This window comes from Anarrhichthys ocellatus, unplaced genomic scaffold, assembly GCF_004355925.1.
Source record: "Anarrhichthys ocellatus isolate YVR2014 unplaced genomic scaffold, GSC_Weel_1.0 scaffold46, whole genome shotgun sequence".
Classification (NCBI taxonomy): domain Eukaryota; kingdom Metazoa; phylum Chordata; class Actinopteri; order Perciformes; family Anarhichadidae; genus Anarrhichthys; species Anarrhichthys ocellatus.
The window spans coordinates 3,043,460-3,062,838 of NW_022280076.1; the positions used below are offsets into that span (position 1 = coordinate 3,043,460).

Below are 19,379 nucleotides of genomic sequence, written 5' to 3' on the forward strand. Positions count from 1 at the left end.
AAGATAATATAGAAACTAAAAATATGATATACAATAAAGCACGAGTCAGTAGACCAAGAGATGTTTTTCTTGTGTTATACACGTGTCTTTCGGCGGAGCCAATTGACTTCTCAGCAGCTGCCAGCAACTGTGTCTTTCCTAGAGGGAAATCAGCCTTTTTTAGCATTTAGCCACAGGACAGATGTGCAAAGATGAAGACCAGAGGGGAGATCTGTCAAATGTCTGTGTGCGGTGTAATAATTAAAGTCACACCTGTTGTCAAAGCACAGTTAGTTAGTTGTAACCACCGAAAGAAAGCTTCATAAAATCACAGTCCTGATCCAAAAAAATAAAAATAGAAAGATAAAATGTAAAAGAAAAACTCAAACCATCTCTTCATCATTCCCCTCATTAATTTCCAGAGCACATTGCCTGTCGCTGTTCTTGTGATGGTTCGGATTGTTATTCAAATGTGCAAAACATGAGGTCATTTGAATGAATAAAAGGTGACATCACTCTCATCATTTATAGTCTTCCAGTCCAATCCAGTTCATGTTTTGATATTAACTTATATTCAGTTCATTATGGCCACCGTGGGGCCTTCAAAAGAGGGAAGCTGCGGTAGTATAATATGGACACTAATATCATAAAATAAAAATGGAAGCTGAGACATACTTTGTAACAAATTTCCGCCTGGTTTGAAAGTCTTGCTGCACTTATCAGTTACCAGACATGCTTGGTACAAATATCATCCCCTGGATGTTTTTCAAACTGTGTCATTTAAATAGAATTTCCGGTTTTAAAAGTGTGAAACTAACCTCGCCAGTCTTGGACTGTCGCTAGTAAATGCAAATACTGCTCCCTGCGTGCGAAGCCAGCTGAAAAGATTTTTTTTCCAGCATCTGCCAAGTCCTTGCACCCTGACAGATTGCTTACTTTAACACCGTATTACTGCTCAGCGGAGGGGAATCGAAAGAGTTCAGAGGGCGCTGAGGTTGCCTCTGTTGGTTTCTCTAACTAAGCTTCATAAAATTGCATCTTCTTGTTTTGTAGAGACCCAAGTTGTCATTTATTTATGTATATTATGTATTCTTTTAAAGATATTTTTTTCGGTATATCTGCTTTTTATTTGATAGTGACAGCTAGAACAGAAACAGGAAAGGCAGGGGAGAGAGAGAGGGGATGACATGCAGCAAAGGGCCCAGGCTGGAAGTGAACCTGGGCCGCAGCGGTAAGGTCTCAGCCTTGATACGTGTTGCCCATTGAAGTAGAGGTGAGGACAGAAAGAAGCAGCGGGTTACACTGGTCAAAACAACACTGGGAGAGTTGAAAATAGTAAAGGAGACAAATGATACATGAGTTTTAAATGCTTCAGGGATTTGGGGCTTTCAGATGAAGTGGCTTGGAACAGAATTCACTTCTTATAATCTTCCTGGGATATCTAGCCTTCCATCGAAACTACAATATGAGTAATATGAGAGTCTTAAAACAGGGTAAATCATGTTATAAATGGGTCAAAACTATTCCTTAGCAAACTACACTACACGTCATTATATTGTGTTTAATAGATGCTCTATTTGATCGTTAGAGCAATTGAGAAAAAACTTAGTCGACCTACTAGGTAGATCATTTAAAAAAAGATGATGTTCTCTTTGGCAGTGCTTATAGTTCTTCTTTGACATCACTTATTTGTAAAGGAGATTGCTGTATTAAAAGGGTCACATGGTTAATTGAAACTATGAATTTGTGGATGGTTCATACACAAGCTTCAGAGATTAATTACTCTGTACAAAATAAACCAACGTTATTCAGCAGAGAGAACATTAAGGAGAATAATGCTACTGTCAAATGTTCATGTTTTTAACGAGTCACTTAAAGCTGAAATGAAAACAGAGGGTTAATTGTGCAAAATGTTGACAATTAGAAGAAGCAGTGTTCCACAGAAGAGCTTCAAACTACAGTGGTTTGATGAAGTTATTCAGTAAGCTGATGAGGTTTTGTTGGACATCATTGATTATAGTAGGTTGATTTTTTGCCTTTTTTTATGCCTTGTTTTGGGGATAATGAGAGAGACAGACAGGAAAGGCAGGAGAGAGAGGATGACATGCAGCAAAGGGCCCTGGGCTGTACTTGAACCCAGGCTGCTGCGGCCTTAATGGTACACGCTCTACCCAATGTGCTACGGGGTGTATATCAGGAGAGTCGTTTCAAAGGCAGACCTCGACCTGCCTTCTGTATGTGCTCCACACGCATCTGGATTCCTCATTTCAAATTCAGGGTTAGATAAGTCAGGTACAAGACTGCGTGCTGTGGTTGTTATAACTATAAAAGAATATTTATTTTGTGTTCGCAATCAGAGTTTTTAGCAGAGCTGAAATACATTTTACATTACTGACCAGGTGTTTTCCGATAGAACTCATTTCTGAGAAAATATGTGCCTTTGATCACTTGGGAAATATGAAACGGTTCAAAGGAATTAGAAAACAGCTATTATAGTACATAGAGCAGTTTGAATTTTTTTAATTATTCATCACAATCTGTCATTTCCATCGAGTAATCTGCTTTCGAAAGAAAGGGATAGTAGCTTGTCTCCTGATAAGGTTTAAAAAAGCACTCAATTGTTTTTTATTTATTAGTTTCATTTGATGTTATTTTATGCTGAGTATGACAAGATATACTTTATTGTCCCGCAGGGAAATTTGTCCTGGGCTCCAAGCCGCTGCATCGTACAGTACAATCACCAGCGCCACAATCCACATGAACCCATAGAACATAGATCATACATACACTCGTGCATAAACGTGCTTAAATACACATGTCGACAATAGTTACGAATAATAAAACCAGGTGTGATCAACACAGGTAATAAATGAAGAGGTACTTTATCATATGGGAAAAGGAAAGATAAGAAGTCTCTGAATTCCCAACGCTATCGATGCAACCTCCCACCTGCTTCTGAAGAAAATGCTCCAGTAAATAGTTGAGTAAATCCAAAAGCAGAGAAAGACATTTGGCTGGTAACAAACTGAGACAGAGCGATATGCTTGTCTTCTTAATAAAATAATCATGATCTATCCAATCTATGCTCTGTTTAAAAATGCATCAGGTGGCAGTGGTGACGTATCAATAATTGTCAATGAGATCATGCTTTTTCATCTCAACCCAATTGAATCCTCATAATAATGTATCCTTTTAATAATCAGTCCTTTCCCTCCAATATGAAAGAGGAGGCTGTAGCTATGATGAGAACTGAGATCCCACACTGAAAGCAGTGGAAACAGGGTATACTCCAAGGAAATGCTTTCTCCATTAGAGCTGATGTCAAAGCAACTATGGTTGCGTGGCTTTTCATGAGGATATGCCTGACTAGCTTTGAACCCAAACACATGGGCATTAAGAAAAAAGTGAGTTGGATCGGCCAAGCTTTTGTTTACTGAAGCTGGGCTGCAGCAGTGTTGCTTTGCCAGCTGTCAAAAGGTGCTTTGGGGCTGTTTTGTAATCATGCAGAAAGACTTGAGTAAGCAGAATCGAAGTAACTCTTTTGTTGAAGAGTGTTCTGGCCCTGGAGACGTTAATTGTTGTCCAGAGGACATGGGCTGAATTTTGACCTGAGGCCGCACTACCCTGTAGTTTCCTAATGAATACTCATCGGTTCGCTTCTTGGGAAGAGTGATTAAACCATAAACAAACTAATGTGCAGAATCTAAGTAAGTAAGGGACGCAAGAGAGATTTCTTACAGACAATTAAAGGAACATAAATATTATGTATGTAAAAAAGGGTCATGGTTTCTCAACATACATTTGTATAATATAGTGTGACTGCTGTTTCCCACTAACTCAATACTGACTTTAATTATCTCCATGTTTCATTGTGAGTAACTGTGAGTGGGTAGACATTTGTCATGAAGGGGTTTTAACTTCTTTTTGACTTGTGTGAATTTGATTATCCAGCTGTACTTCACGTGCCATAAATTAGTCACACATTGCCTTCTCCTGGGTTCATGACGACTTTCAAGTGATTGCAGAATACAGAAGAGAGAATCCAAAGAGCCATCGACCTGTTCCTGACCTTCAATATGACGGCTGTTTGGAGATAGAGCTCTGTTATATGAAATAAGTTGATTTCTCAAGTTTAACAGTATGTTATTAATGGCACCTTCAAGGTCTATGAGGACAGTCCACACTTCTGTCTTTAACACCAACTGTGTCGGAATAATTATTTCAAATTCAAAGGTTTTCTAGAAGTATTTTACATATGATTAGGGGTGAGAGCAAAGCTCTGAGGCAGCTTTTACATCCCACAATAGCAGCCATCATCAAGTTAAGAAAAGAAGTATTTCTGTCTACATATTTCAATTTCTGGTCTTTCAGTCAGTAATACAATATTTAAAGAATGAGAGAAAGCGAACAATCACTTAAAGCAATAGTCCTACTAGTACCCTGACATACTCATAGCAGGTTAGAATTTCAGGTTGTGAGGGAATTCAAATATCTTTGTGTGTTAATTGACTCTAACCTCTCCTTCAAGTCACATGTTAAAAAAACAACTATAAAAGGGTCCAGTTCAATTTAGCAAATTTCCGATTCATCAGAAATCACACGTCTCCAGAGGCTTCACAGATCTCTCTGTTTCTACATTCTATGATTTTCATTCATCTGAACAACTGTTTAACAAGCTGGTCACAGGCCAAAGTACACTGAAACTACTCAAATCACCATACCAACTAGTACTCAAAACACTAGATGTAAAATGAAAGCACTTCCATCGCTGCATGTATATATATATATATATATATATATATATATATGAAAAATGAATGTTTGTTTTTTTACCATGTGTGTTTATTAATTTACTTTGTCCCTTTCCCTCTCAAATAAACTGAACTACACTTAAAAATGTGCTGTGGAAGTCGGTTCTGACCAGGGAATCAAAATATGACTGTGGGAGATATTTATGTCTATAAAGCTAGTAAATAATGTGTACACCATGTGCCATGCAGGACCAGCAGTGTGCAGGATTTCATTTCAATAAAACACTATACCAGCCAATTTCACTGTTTGCTTCCTCTCGTCTCTCTGCCTGAAGGTGTGATATAGTGCAACCAGCTGCCGAAGGAGAGGCTTAAATAAAAACCTGCAGACTCTTGGCCCTTGATACTACACAGCTGAATGAATGAGGGTATAGCTACACAGCCTGAAGGTCACTTATTATTAGCATTGTGTAACGATAATGCGGTTTTAACTATGTGCACAATATGCTATTGTGCATTTGAGACATACCGTACAGGCACTCCATAACCACAATCAATTACAATGTGATTTGGTTTGTCAACCTTTACTGTTGCACCTAACCTTCAGACTGAGAAAATGTGTTCCGTGTCCTACTGTAATGATGAGCCTCCTCCCACTTTGTAGGATTTTTATATTATTTGTATTTTCATCATAGTTACAAAGGTTATTGCAGTTCAACGGTTTATAGTCAGCAGAGTTAAAGTGCAATGTCGTGCTAATCGGTGTACTCCTGCAGATGTATTTGCTGTTTCTCACAATGTCTCCACACATTAGCACTTTGACCTTGTGTTGTATTTAGAGAGACTGCAAGGCAGCGAATGTACAAAGGCCAGAGAAGCACAGAGACCCCACACAGTTTGTTTCCAATGTTTCGTATTAGTGCCCCCCAAAGGGTGAGAAGCATCTTTGATCTTTGAGGGAGGTTGGCAGGAGCAGGGAGAGGCTGACAGGGAGTTGGTCAACCAAAAGGGAAGCAGAAGGATTCTGTCAAGAGTGATCCACATCAGGAAACCTGAGCTGCTTGCTGAGGGAGAACGATGCTGAACCCTAAAGAAAGAATTAAACAGACTGTCCATGTCGCAAGAGATGGGCTTTTGCCACTCAAACAAGGTTTCTGGCTCGACAACCCATTGAGTAGAGAGACACTTCATAGTGTGCACATTTTGAGTTAAAATGATGTGAGATATTTGTTAAACATGTCACATTCCTTTTTCCTTTTTTTTACCTGCAGGATCAAGGAAAAATTGGTGTCATCTTCAATGTGGGCACAGATGACATCACCATCGATGAGCCTGCTGTCATGGTAAATGACGGCAAGTACCACGTAGTGCGCTTCACACGCAGCGGTGGCAATGCCACTCTCCAGGTGGACAACCATCCAGTCATTGAGCGTTATCCACCAGGTAATGGACTTATGGGACAGACTATGTGGTTATATGAGACATAGAGAGATGGCATGGAGCATTTGCATTACTGAGAGAGGATTGCATGTCTGCCTATGAAACATAAATCCTTAAATGAGCGCTTGTGAAATCTACTGTTTGCCAAAGAAAATACTGTATATACATATATATTGGCAATTTACCTATCGCTCTATAAGCTATCTATGAAGTTGCCACAGATATTACTGGACATGCTATATTGCATAAACAACATAATTAATACATTTGTCTCTAGCTGCCCAGTTAAGTATATCTAGCAATGAAGGAATTTCATCAGCCACTGTCCTTCTGGCAGCCAGTTGGGCCGACAGGTGGGAAAAATACAGAGTATGGCCCAAGCGGCATCTATTTACAACAGATGTAATACTTATGTGGTTCAAGTTCTATATAAGTCTAAAATAATATTCATCTATTTGTTGTTAATCCACCAACCACTGGTCCAGGTCTAAAGAGACAGTTTTATATGTAAATATGTTGCTATTAACTCAGCTGATAAATTCTTGTTGACAATAACAATTCTGTATTGAAAATGCTTGAATCTACATCCATCTGGTGAACTCTATCAAGGGGATCTTTCTATGATGTCTGTTTCACATGAACAGACGGATGGATTTGGCTGCATTTATACTGTTTTCTTATAGGGCTCAGCTCTTTAATGACCAAGTCATATTAGTGTTATATATTTCAGTGTTGTGTTATGTTTGGTGCGCAGGTAACTGTCAGATGCTATTAATTAAAATATCATACATATACATAAATACATTCATAAAAAGGAGGCTAAAAGTGTTATCTTGGTATATATTTCAGGTGTCATCGTGTCCTACGCAAAAAAATTATCAATTCCATATTTGGAAATTATATTGATGCATTTTATTCTGGCCTACAGCTGTTGGAAAATTCAAATAAATTCAATGCATGGCATCTAATATGCATCCTATGTTGACTAGATCCGCAGAAGCTCAAAGGCAAACATACAAAATGAAGACAAGCAGGAGATGCGTCCTGCGCACACAGATTTCCACTGTCCAAAAGGTTTAAAGCTCACCCACCATTGTGCACTCATACATAATATACACATAGACCAAAACAAACCACATACATAATGTTATTGCGACCGGCTGTGCTTTAACCTGCTCTGAACCAATCAACCAATTAACCTTATTTAGAACAGGTGCACCAGCTGGCATAGCGGGAGGAAACCAAGTCCCCTCTCTGCCTCCAGCTGGTGCTCAAAGCACAGACGCACATGTCACAGTTGTACATAAATCAAAAATTGTGTAATGGTGCTGGCCATGCGCGTAGTCTATTGATTCAATGTCAAGCTCCCACTCAGCAATCAGTGGTTTATGAAAGATTTCTAATGGTAAATGAATGACGCACATAGCAGCAATCATAAACACAGGTTGTGCTGTAAAGGGAGTGTCACAAAAGTAAAAGGAAACATAATTGATCTTTGTTTGGCTTTAAATGGTCATGAAATTTATAATCTGCATCATGTCTTAACATTTATGTAAGGCAAAAACACAGGGACACTGCTTTCAGCTCTCTAAAGGCTCAATAAATGTGTCACTTCTTTAAAACCTTCACTGCATTAAAGCTTCCAGTAAAACCATAGCAGTTTAATCGTCATGCACTGTCATGTACTGTGCCTGCTTTTCCATGTTGCGCTGTAATCCTAATGCATTCATTGTCCAACAACATGGTTGACTCCAAACGGTTATTTATTTCTTTATTCTTCATTACATTTGCATTCATAATATGTGGGCTGTAAGATAACCAGTTTTTTTATAAACTCTATATAGAACAAGGCATAATAATAATAATAATCAGACAATATATACAAAAATACAGTAATAAAAAACAGCTAATGCATAGTAATACATAAGCAATCATTTATGAATAGTGTCAACAAGAATTTACCAGTAAAGTCAGAACCTTGTGGCTGATGAATGACAGAACCTCTTCAGTGCTAGATCAGTACAAGATTGAATGAAAAGTATTCATGGAACTAATATTAACTGGGCAATTCATAGTGTTAATGTTTGTATGAAACAGTATATTTCCTGTAGTAGTTTCCATTCGACGAATTGCTCTTCTGTGTTTGCATGTGTTAAATAGAGAGCTGAAGTCTTGTGTCACTTGAGAGCAGCTTCTGTCCTATTAGCCCGGATTCCACCATGTAGTTTTGCATTAAAAAAAAGTAATATCTTTCCAAATACTGAAATGAGGTATTGGTGTTAAAGCTGAATGTTTATCCACTACTGGATTAGTCTAGAAGTCTGGTATGAAGACTATCTTTTTTAGAATTCAACGGCTACAACTCCCATGATACAGACCTGCTGTCAATATGTCATGGGAACTGCAGTAAAAACACATTTTATATCACGTAGTATATTATAAAATATATTGTGGAACAGAAGTGGGGTAAGACCTTGGCCCTCTATAATGACTATATATGTGTATATATATATATATATATATATATATATATATATATATATATATATATATATATATATATAATATCTGTTTCTGCTGTAATTGTATCACTGTCTAAATGCAATAACTGTTTCCTGTCTTTGTTGAAGTGGCCGATTTTCTTAATGCTTTGTTTACCTGAATTAACCTCTTTTTTACAGTACATAAAATAAGTATATATTTGACTGTAACTGGTATTTACTTAAGATTACACTTTGTTTAAAAAATAGCTAAATAACTCTAACTAGTGTAGCATATTGTAAATAGCCTAAACGTTACTCTAATTAGTATTAATGCTGTGACTCATAATAACTAGATAACAGTAAGTGAAGCACAAGTTTCTTTTAACTCACATCTGGGTTAAATTGATAACTTGTTAAACCTGCTAATGTTTCTAACCATGTGATCTTTCAGCTTGCAGACTTTAACCTTTAATCTGTCTCTCCAAATTCTTTGAAGGACACTATGATAATGAGCGACTGGCTATTGCCAGACAAAGAATCCCATACAGACTTGGTCGGGTAGTTGACGAGTGGCTACTCGATAAAGGTAAAAATTAATTGATGAATTAATTAATCCTTGAAACAACTACTAAATAGCCTTTCCCCTTGAGGAGGTGCAGTGCCAGAAGACAAGGTTGACAAGGATCAAGTTACCCACTTGTATACATCCGTTTTAATTTGACTTTCTATTGGCTATGAATTTTGATGAGCACAATATAGCTTCAAGTGAAAATAAGTGTAAAAGCAAAGGGGTATATCATACTTGCCTTTTATTCTTTGTCATCCTTACACCTTGTGGAAAAGCTGCACCTTAACAAAGATTTTAAACCAATAACTAAAAACACATAACCCTTGTCTAACCCTCTATCGTCCCTCTTAACCACTGTGTGTAATTAGATCCTGTGTGTAATTATTCTGCATAAATATCATTTAAATGCTGTGCAACATTTACATTAACACCAGTAAAACTAACATGTGACATAAGAAGACTCTCATTACTCCTAAACTGAATATTTTAAAACATAACTCCTAGATATGATCACACCAAATTTCATTTATTTTCCCTTTCTTGTTCCCTGCAACTTTGTATTGCCTTACCTACGTCGTATTACAACGGCCACGTCAGCGTGCCAAGTTGAATTATTTTTGTTTTTGCTGCAACAAAACAGCCCCGACAGGCTGTTAAAGTAGATCGCTGTTTGCAGCCAATAACTTTGCTAATAAGTATTCTTCAGAGATAGGCCCATTACTGCAGTCCTCCTCCTCTGATGTAACACTGCTTATCAGTGAGGCTGCTGACAATGATGCTGTTAGAGATATCATTGCCCCTTTCAGGAAGGTGAAACCATTGGACAAGGGGGCGCCCGATGGCTGATTAAGTCAGTGAAGGGAGGGGTGTTTAGCTTTTATTGTCATTAAGTCTGAAGTATAGTAAGACAGCCATTTTGATAATTTGCCCATCTCTTCAATAAGATTTGCATCCCTGCACCATCTGTTCTGGAGTTGAGAGATAAATAAATATCCTAGAAAAACATCTGCTCTTTTTTCCCTACTGATGAATGAAGAAACCCTCTCCGGTCAGTCTCTGTTTTGTCTTAAATTAATGTATTTATTTAAGTATTGGTACCAGGAAACAGCTTGCTAAGCCCCCTCCCTACTAGCTTAGTTATACCCAAGCTGCCACAAGAACAAGGTTATAAAGAGAGGCGTCTTCTTAGCTATCTTGTCTTTCTTAATTAAGAAAACCAAAATCTAGTCAGAACGAGTTCCCAACAAGCACATCTGAAGAAATTTAGTCACAAGGTCTGATTCATTCTTCTCTTCTTTACGTCTAGACGAGACAGTCTGAACCTTCTTTTATGTCAAAGATTGCAATGCCCCTTTGGAGTTATTCAACAGATGAATTAACAGTGATTCAACAATTTTACATATACATTTCAGTAATTTTCTACCACACCTACTGACAGTTTGCGAACTAGAGTCATAATTCTAAATGACTCTGTCCTATCAAAACACTTAAATAGACACCTAAATACATAACCCTCCTCTGATGGTTGTAAGCTGCATGTGTAAAGTTTAAAACCATAAAGCTGCTAACTAACCCCCTTTTAAAGTTAACATCTAACTAAGTTTTAAATAAATTACTAAGTATCAGTGTTGTAATGAGCAAACCCACCTGGTTCACGTTATGTTCTTGTGCTCTCCTGTATAACTTCTGTATATCTGCTCCGCTGTTCTTTCCCTTTTTCCACCTCTTTCTTTCTCTATGACTCTGTCTGGTTTTAGGGAGACAGTTGACCATCTTTAATAGCCAGGCAGCTATTAAAATTGGTGGTCATGATAAGGGTCGGCCCTTCCAGGGTCAGATTTCAGGGCTCTACTACAACGGTCTCCAGGTGCTCAAACTGGCAGCAGAAAATGATGCCAGCGTACAGGTGGAGGGGAACCTGCGTCTTGTCGGGGACTCGCTCTCTGTGTTGACCACCGACACTACGTCCGCCACCCCGATGGCGGTGTCCGATATGTCTACCACAATCATGGAAACCACCACCACCATGGCTACCACCACCACCCGTAGGCAGCGATCACCCAGCTTGAGGGAGAGCATATCAAAGGTCAGAGGGAGTATAAAGGAAGGCTAATTCATTGACAGTTTGAAGTTAATTGGTTTATAAGTTGGATGAGGGTTGTTGTCACCACTTTTCAAGGAGGTAAACGGGACTTTAATTCAATTCAATGTTTCAATAACAGGAAGCACTATAGCAATGGTTAATGATTTTCAAATTAAGTCGTTTTTTAGAGATGGGGGCTTTGTGTTGTTTTTCAAAAAACTGTTCTTGTTGCACATATTTATATATACATTTAAGAACTTACATTGATGTTCTGTTTTTCTATAGTATTGAAAATTAACTTCGGAAAAAGGATCTTTAATTCCTTCTTTAAAATTGAAAATGGTTAATTGAAAGTAAAATATCAAATATCCTTAAATTGGTCTCCTTTTCTGATTTTAAAGTTATTAAGACTTGAGCAGCGGTTAGGTATTCTCTTTTTTTAATCATGACAGAAGTTGCTGGTAAAGCTTGAACTATGAACACACCACAGAGGAGTCCCAAGCAGTTATTACCTATAGATATGCATATGGTCATCACTGGAAACTCAAAAGATTCTTATACAATGATAACATTCATATTTATAATTCAAATCAGATTTACCTAATTGTCAAATGCATTGCACAAATGTAAAATGACATAAGTGATAATTATTAGAATAAAATGTCACATAAATCCATGAAATAATTGTGTGCATGCAATTACAGCAGGTTTGGTCCTACATATCTGATCTTGCATAATGTGTTATTTATTTCCAAGTGTGCTAGAATAATAATAACATTTATGCTTCTATATATTTTCGAACTAGCACAGCTATGCAAATAAGGCCTTTTATTGAATACATTTGAATTTTACTGCATCCAGAGTGGTGAACACTACCAACCACCATTTCAAATGACTTGATTTAATCCCAATGCTGCAAACCTGCCAAATTGGAAGGGTTTCAGCAGTTGTATATGGAGTCCTGAGGTTTCAAAGAAAAATCTCCTTGCCTCTCCTATAAAAAGAAATACAGATTGCATTTTTCATTACATTATCTCTTATCCAGCTTCCCCCAAATTGCCTTCTCTGTATTTTCAATATATCTAAGTAATCCATTTGTGAACCATCTGTTTCTCGCTCGGCTCAGGTATTCTGAGTCCACTGTGCACCCTAAAATGCAATTTAGACATATTTCCTGATTTAGCAAATACAAATTTGTTATTTCAAAATGAATATAAAGAGTTTTCAAAGACCAAACTGTATGAATTAAATGAAAACATGCACAACATTTAGCCTACTGAGAATATCCTCTCCATCAGTACTTTGTTTGTAAACAAATAAAGTCAGCCTCAGGGGTGAAGGATAAAGAGCAGCTGCAGATGAGCACATTTTGGATTTGTAGTCTTACTAGTCTTGCTCCAAGCAGAAACATAAAGTGGTGGAGTGCTGCATGTTGCAGTTTTTCCTCAAATAGGACAGTCAGCCAGCAAAAAACAGAACTCAGCACAAATCTAGATGATGGGAATGTTGAATGTGTATTTGTTAAAAACAACACAATTTCTCCATTTTCCTTTCAGCCGCAGAACTCTGATGATATTTTGGTAGCATCAGCCGAGTGTCCGAGTGATGATGAGGACCTTGAAGAGTGTGAACCAGGAACAGGTGGGTCAGCCATGGCAAAAAAAGATGGGAGTACAGCTTTCATCCACCGGGATTGTAGACAAAACACACTGACTTCAAGCAGCCATAGTTATTTTCAAATTTTCAATTCTCCTTTTTTTGTTTCATGTATGCTGTCATTTATTCAGCGGTTTTGTCAAACAGCTGTCATCATTTGAATAGTTGTAACATATTCAACTAGACCAGGGGACTCAGTAGAGTGCAGATATTTGTCAGGTGTGTCTCCAAAAAACCACAGCTGTAATGTTTGATTGAATGAATACAAACCACAACTGCCCCCGATCTAGACCGCAAGTGTATCAGATGCGTTTTTTACTCTGCACGTCTCACACAAAAGATGGGTTCTCATTTCAATCTGCACCGGCTCCTTGTAGCTAAACTGCAGTTCAATGTGTAACGCTTCATGGTGACTGTTTCAAGCCTCTGTTATACTGCATATACGGTCTCACGGACGTGAGCTGATGCGGAATGTTGGCGAGAAAACGTTTAGATCTTCGTTTACTCCGTGCTGATTTCTCCTTTTGGCAAACCAATATTCTCCCAAACTGTAGGGTGCAATGTATCGAAAACTTTGTCTACAACATGGTTTCCGCCCATCCACATCTGCATTGCTCATTGCTCAGACAGGCGTATACCCACCGCACATGATCCCCACGAAAGGACATGTCTGATAGTGTGACATCACTTTGGCTGTGCGGACACTCTTCACCCTCGCAGATGAGTCAAGCATACAGTAAATCAAGCTTAAGGGCACATGCGCAAAAATCTGCCAGGTAAAGAGTAGTGAGTTAGCAGTCAATCAATCTCAGTGTGAAACAGTAAATAAAATACGTTGTCAATAAAAAAAAAGTGTGAATCACTGCAACCACGAGAGGTCCTTGAGCATACAGTCATAAAGGAGAACAAAAATATTAGGCTGATGGGTGCAGCACTATAAAAGATTATCCGTGGACGGACAGACACAGATATGCACACGTATGCTCGCACACATACAATTGAATACATGATCTCCTGGCTGAGATAACTAGCATCAGTTCATCCTGTATATTAGCTGTTAAGGCATGTCTGTAACTCACCAAATTGGATGGAAGAAAATCTTTATGAAGTGTGCTGCAGTCATTAGGAGTGGAACACAGCAGACAGTAGATCAGGCTTGTGACACGAACAAGCTGTGGAACTTAGGCAGGAGTCTGCTTTATTATGGGTGCCTCAATTATTAATATGACCTTATCAGAATTGTTTGTTGTTGACTGGCCCTGCAAAGTGTGACTCAAATAATGATGCAAGAGAACCAAGTGATCCTATTACCTCAGAGTCAGATCAAAGGCAAATGTCTAAGTATTGTGTATACAGGAAAATAAATATATATATATAGCTAAGGATATCAGGGGTTTATTTGGTGAGGAATCTACCTCCAAATAGTGATTGATAAACAGGACACACTGTTTGCTTTCAATAAGCCACAATATTACACGTCTGATTCCTGCATAAAATAACCTGTCTGTGATTTCTCTTGTCACCCCTTAACCCCTGCCTACAGATGTGTATACAGCAGCATGGCGAATTAATTTGCTGTTCTTTTGCTTGTTAATTGCTCTGTTTATAATATGCTCTTCATTCAGCTGCCGCCTTTCATGGGTCATCTTGTATGTTTGTGTCTACATGTGAGCTCTTTAATGTTCTTGCTGTATTGTATTATTTTTTCACAATATTACACATTCTCAATCTGCACACCCACACATTGACTCATAAGAATCGAGAACTGCATACGTCGTTCAAGAATGGTGGTTTTAATTAGTTTTTCTCTTCATGTGCCAAATGTTGTAAATAATCTAAATTATAGAAGTCAGCGTAATATGTGTGATCACTATGAATAATATCACTGATAAGCCAGCTAATATTTGTTTAATTCCTCAGTAATATTCTACATAATGATCAGATTTTGCCTCTTTTTTAATGAGCGCAACTTTGCTGCCAGAATTAAAATGTTAACGCTGTTCTAATTTAGGATCCCCTACCTTTTCTGTTTCCTTTCTAGGAGGTGAATTAGTGTTGCCTATTATAACAGTGGATTCCCTTGAGCCCCCATCCATCGCCACCCGTTACCCTGTCATCCCTCCTCCCCCAACCCTCCTATCCCCACTTGAAACCACCAAAGAGTCCTTGATACTCCCTCCTCACCCTTCCTGCCCCCCGGACCAGGAGGACTGTGGTGACCCTGTGGAGGTCTCGGCCTTTGGCTCTGGGGAAATGACGGAATCAGATGACGAAGACTTTTACAATAATAAATCCCCAATGGTCACTGACAGGACAGTCCTTCCTCCACCTCCCACTGCTGGTGAGGGTGGAGCCCAGAAACCCCGTCCCATACCTCCTTATGTTCCCACCACCAACCCTGACCAGCTCCACATCCCCGCAGGCAAAATGAACACCCGTGACCAGGTGCTTCTTCCTCCTGCTCCTCCTTCTTCCCGAAACACACCAGGGCTAACTTACCCCCCCAATTTTCCTCATGTGCCCACAGCCAATCCCACAGCCTCTGATGAAAAGAGCCAACCCGGTGCCGTGGAGGTGATCAGGGAGTCCAGTAGCACCACGGGGATGGTGGTTGGTATTGTGGCTGCTGCTGCTCTCTGCATTCTTATCCTCCTCTATGCCATGTACAAGTACCGCAACCGGGACGAGGGCTCCTACCAGACAGACCAGAGCCACAATTTTGCCAACAATTCCACTGTGGAGGGCAACGGGGCAGTAGTCAAAGACAAAAGCACAGCAACGGCCTCTGTGGCTAAGGCAATCACAAAGGGCAAAAAGAACAAAGACAAAGAATATTACGTCTGAGAAGGGATAATGACAGAAGTGTGGACTGAGACAAGAGGATGAGAGAGGATGCTTTCGTTTCGCTCCCCGATTTTGTTGGGTCGACCATCAGAGAAATTTCACAGGCCACAAGAAACAACTGCACAAAGCAATGCTTGCTTTCGACAATTGCATTTTTTCTCAAAAGTCAAGGTTGCCCAGCTCCTATTAGTGAAAAAAATCCTCATATACAAGACATGATCTGACTAATTATCTGGGTCACAATGTGCACTCAGTCTGCATTCACCAATTCTTTGTTAGTGTATCATTTGTATGTCTTCAACGAGCGAGGCAGAGGCATACCCACTTTGGCTTTGTATATAGCATGGTACAGTGAAGGGCGTGCTGAGAACATCCGGACAGATTTGCCTAAATGTTTTCTTTGTACTTCTTTGTAATACTCTATCTCAAGTCTCAATGTCCCCATTATGATATATGAAGCAGAACAAGCCAGTTATTGAATTGTTATGGTAGATGAGCAGAGAGCACTGCAGTAAGTCTGACTACACTCGAAATAAAAGCCCTTATATTTGGATAAGACATCATTTCTACAGCCTCCATGTTAGGTTACGTAGTTTTAAAACTCCCCAGTGACGCTTCCTCTGTCCACAAGAGATGGTATTATGTTTCTAGTGCAGTATCATGAAGGAAGCATGATATTTAGCTCTCCGGGAGAAAAAGACAGCATTCTAAAGGGAATATTGAATCACTTAATATAGTCTGGGCAATGAACCTTATAGTATGATGGATCAGAAACATTATTTATGTGAGATATCACAGTCAGTTTTCCCTGCCAGTATTCCAAATAGGGACAATTGTGAACAAGTCAGTCTACACCAGTGAAGGTATTTCTCTGTAAACATTGCTTGTAAATGTACATATAGAGGTTAGCAGATTGAAAAAGCATTGTGTACGCAGGGGAGCAGGTGTGAAGAAAATGAACGTGCGAGATGCTCTCCCCCCCACACCCCCACACACACGATAGTGCAATGACGTCAAAATTGCTGCCGCCCGAACTTCACAAGACTTTGGCTGGGAAACCTCGTTTCGAGGTTTATCTTGTTGGAGCAACCTCCCTCACCAGAGGCTGGATCACTCTTGATCTCCTCCTTTCTCAAAACTGTTATGGGATCATTTAAAAAGCACACAGAAAATGTAAACATATCTTTGAGACATAGATATACCTTGTAAAGCAGCCAAACATGTATTGTTTTTTTCTATCAGTTACTAAAAGACTATCCTATGAGATGAATAATTGAAGGTTTGTGAATCGTATTGATATTTCTCTGATATTTGATGTATCTTGTTACCACTCCTCTTGACACGTTACATTTTTAGATTGCCTTTTACTTAAATCCAGACAAAAAGCACACTTTCCTCAGATAGCCGCAAATACCTTTTGTTTTTGCATTATTTACGGTTCAGATTATGCAGAGAAAACACAAGGATGGAAAAAAAACAAATGTTTTTTTTTGTTGCATTGTGCATTTTTTTATGTGCTGAATCTGTTACTCAATGGATCTGATAATATAAAGCCATTTTCTCTGTTGAATTATGTCTACATTTACTTATTCATGCTCTGTGATTTCCTGTTATTTTTTATGAAAGTGCCATTCAACATGAGCTGCTCAGCGTTCAGAAAATATTCCATTCCTCACTCATTGCTATTGTATAGTGTTCATGTGAAATGGATCTTATTAATATATGTACAGAACGTGGATAAAGATGAAAATACACTTGATTATATACTTTGTACACACCTGTGTTGTGTGTTGCTTTTTTTTAGATTCACAAAGAAAATGCACTTTATTTGCCCTTCATTATTGAACACAGACAAAAATGAATTGAAAGGTGAAGGGAATTCAGTGTGACTGACATGAATTAGGATTTCAGGTACAGTTGTGGTATAAATAACGGTATACGGCCACCATTTTCTAAAATGAATGTTATGTACTTGTCTGTCTACTCGTGATTAAGCTTTTGGAGTTGTGAATCTATTAGGATAAAATAAACACAATGAATTATAAATGAAGCAATTTTATAGGGGTCACACTTTGCTAACAGGACAAGTTAACACGTTTAACATGAAAAAAAAATGCATTTTACATCACATTGCAGGTCATGATGTGTTTTAAAAATGTGTCTTACACTTCAGTTTCATCATCATCCACTCTCTCTCTCTCATCCTCCCTCGGGCGCTGCGTAGTTCTGGTGTGTTAGTGATGCCTGAATGTCCAGTATTTATTATAAAATAAAATGTTTAATTGTTATCGCTGCACCTTACACCTGCTGCTGTCTAGATCAGGTCTCCAATTAAAAAATAATATTTGACTGAGGCTGATTTGGACACATGAAGCTTGAAATACCCTAAATATTAAGCTATTTGAATCCCGGTAAGGGCCACTAATGATTCACAGCAAAGTGTGATCGGGTCAGGTCACGGCCTTTGTTGAAAGTGACATCGTTTGAGTCCATTATTAACAGTGGTGTATAGTTACTTGTAGTAAAAAGATGTGCTGGTCTGCCAGACAAAGAGAAAAAAACTTTAAATGTCGGGCGGTGATGGAGCCAGTTTTGTGAGAGCTTGACCTATATTAGGGGACTAGAAAGTCAGCATATACTGTATCGGCCTCTGTTGCATTGATTTTATTCATTCTTTCTTTTCCATCGGTCTCTGCAGTTTCCTAAAATGCAATGCTAAATTTCTGGAGAACTCCTTTTATAAGTAGAGAAAGATATTGTAACTACCATATTGAACATTGTTAGTCACAGAGTGACATACCATACCACTAGTGACGTTTACAGCATTTTGTCTGTATCACATGAATCCGTTTTTCATAATTGCTTTTTGTCCAGTAAATATTAAACTATAATATGCATATGTATGCTTTCCAGCATAAATTGTGTTATATGCACAATACGCAAATCAAGGCAGAATATCTAATTATCCAAAGGTATTACCGTAATTTCATTAGCCCTGTCCTCTGGATTGCTTTGTGTCCCTACTTGCTGGTTATTTCCAATAAAAATAAAAAAAGATCAGCATTCTGCTTAACATCCTCAACCATCTCTTGGATATAAATGAAAATCAGTATGCTTGTCAGGATTAGCATGTTTTGTGTTGTTTGACTACCCCCTGCTGAGAACTCAAGGAACTGTAAGGAACTGTCATCAAACACCAGAGTGATGTGATGTATAGGCTCTAGTTGCCCCCACTAAAGCAGCCATCATTTATTCTGTGAGAGCAGATGAGGTTTATCACTAAAGACAGGAATTTAGAGGGATTGTATTTCAAGCCAGCAGGGTCAGCTGTCCCATTAGCCTATTTGGACTGAGACTGATGGGGAACAATCCTGTGGGCTAAGTGAGGTGTGGTGTCAGTGCAGGTCTAGTCTGATCTGTGCTGACAATGGGTATCAAGGGGAGTGGTTGCAGGACACGATAAGCCACTACAGAGCATTGCTGAGATGTCACAAGCCTAATTCAACAAAACAGCTGTGACAAGAGAAGCCCAGATGACAACCGGTATGTTGCATCCACTCTGACCTATACCTCTG

At 38.7% G+C, this 19,379-nt stretch overlaps 1 protein-coding gene across 10 annotated transcripts in view; it reads left to right on the forward strand.

Annotated features, from left to right (window-relative positions):
- Positions 1 to 18,851, forward strand: part of LOC116395349 (neurexin-2-like) — a 108,289-nt gene extending 89,438 nt beyond the window's left edge. For 7 of the 10 annotated variants that reach the window (XM_031869169.1, XM_031869171.1, XM_031869170.1 and 4 more), the window contains 5 exons: positions 6,002 to 6,173; positions 9,150 to 9,239; positions 10,979 to 11,307; positions 12,861 to 12,945; positions 15,002 to 18,851. In XM_031869169.1, the coding sequence (XP_031725029.1) occupies positions 6,002 to 6,173; positions 9,150 to 9,239; positions 10,979 to 11,307; positions 12,861 to 12,945; positions 15,002 to 15,804 (1,479 nt within the window). In that variant the 3' untranslated portion in view covers positions 15,805 to 18,851. The remainder of the gene's footprint in view (positions 1 to 6,001; positions 6,174 to 9,149; positions 9,240 to 10,978; positions 11,308 to 12,860; positions 12,946 to 15,001) is intronic. The other 3 variants (XM_031869175.1, XM_031869176.1, XM_031869177.1) reach the window with 1 other exon arrangement.
- The last annotated feature ends 528 nt before the right edge of the window (positions 18,852 to 19,379 follow it).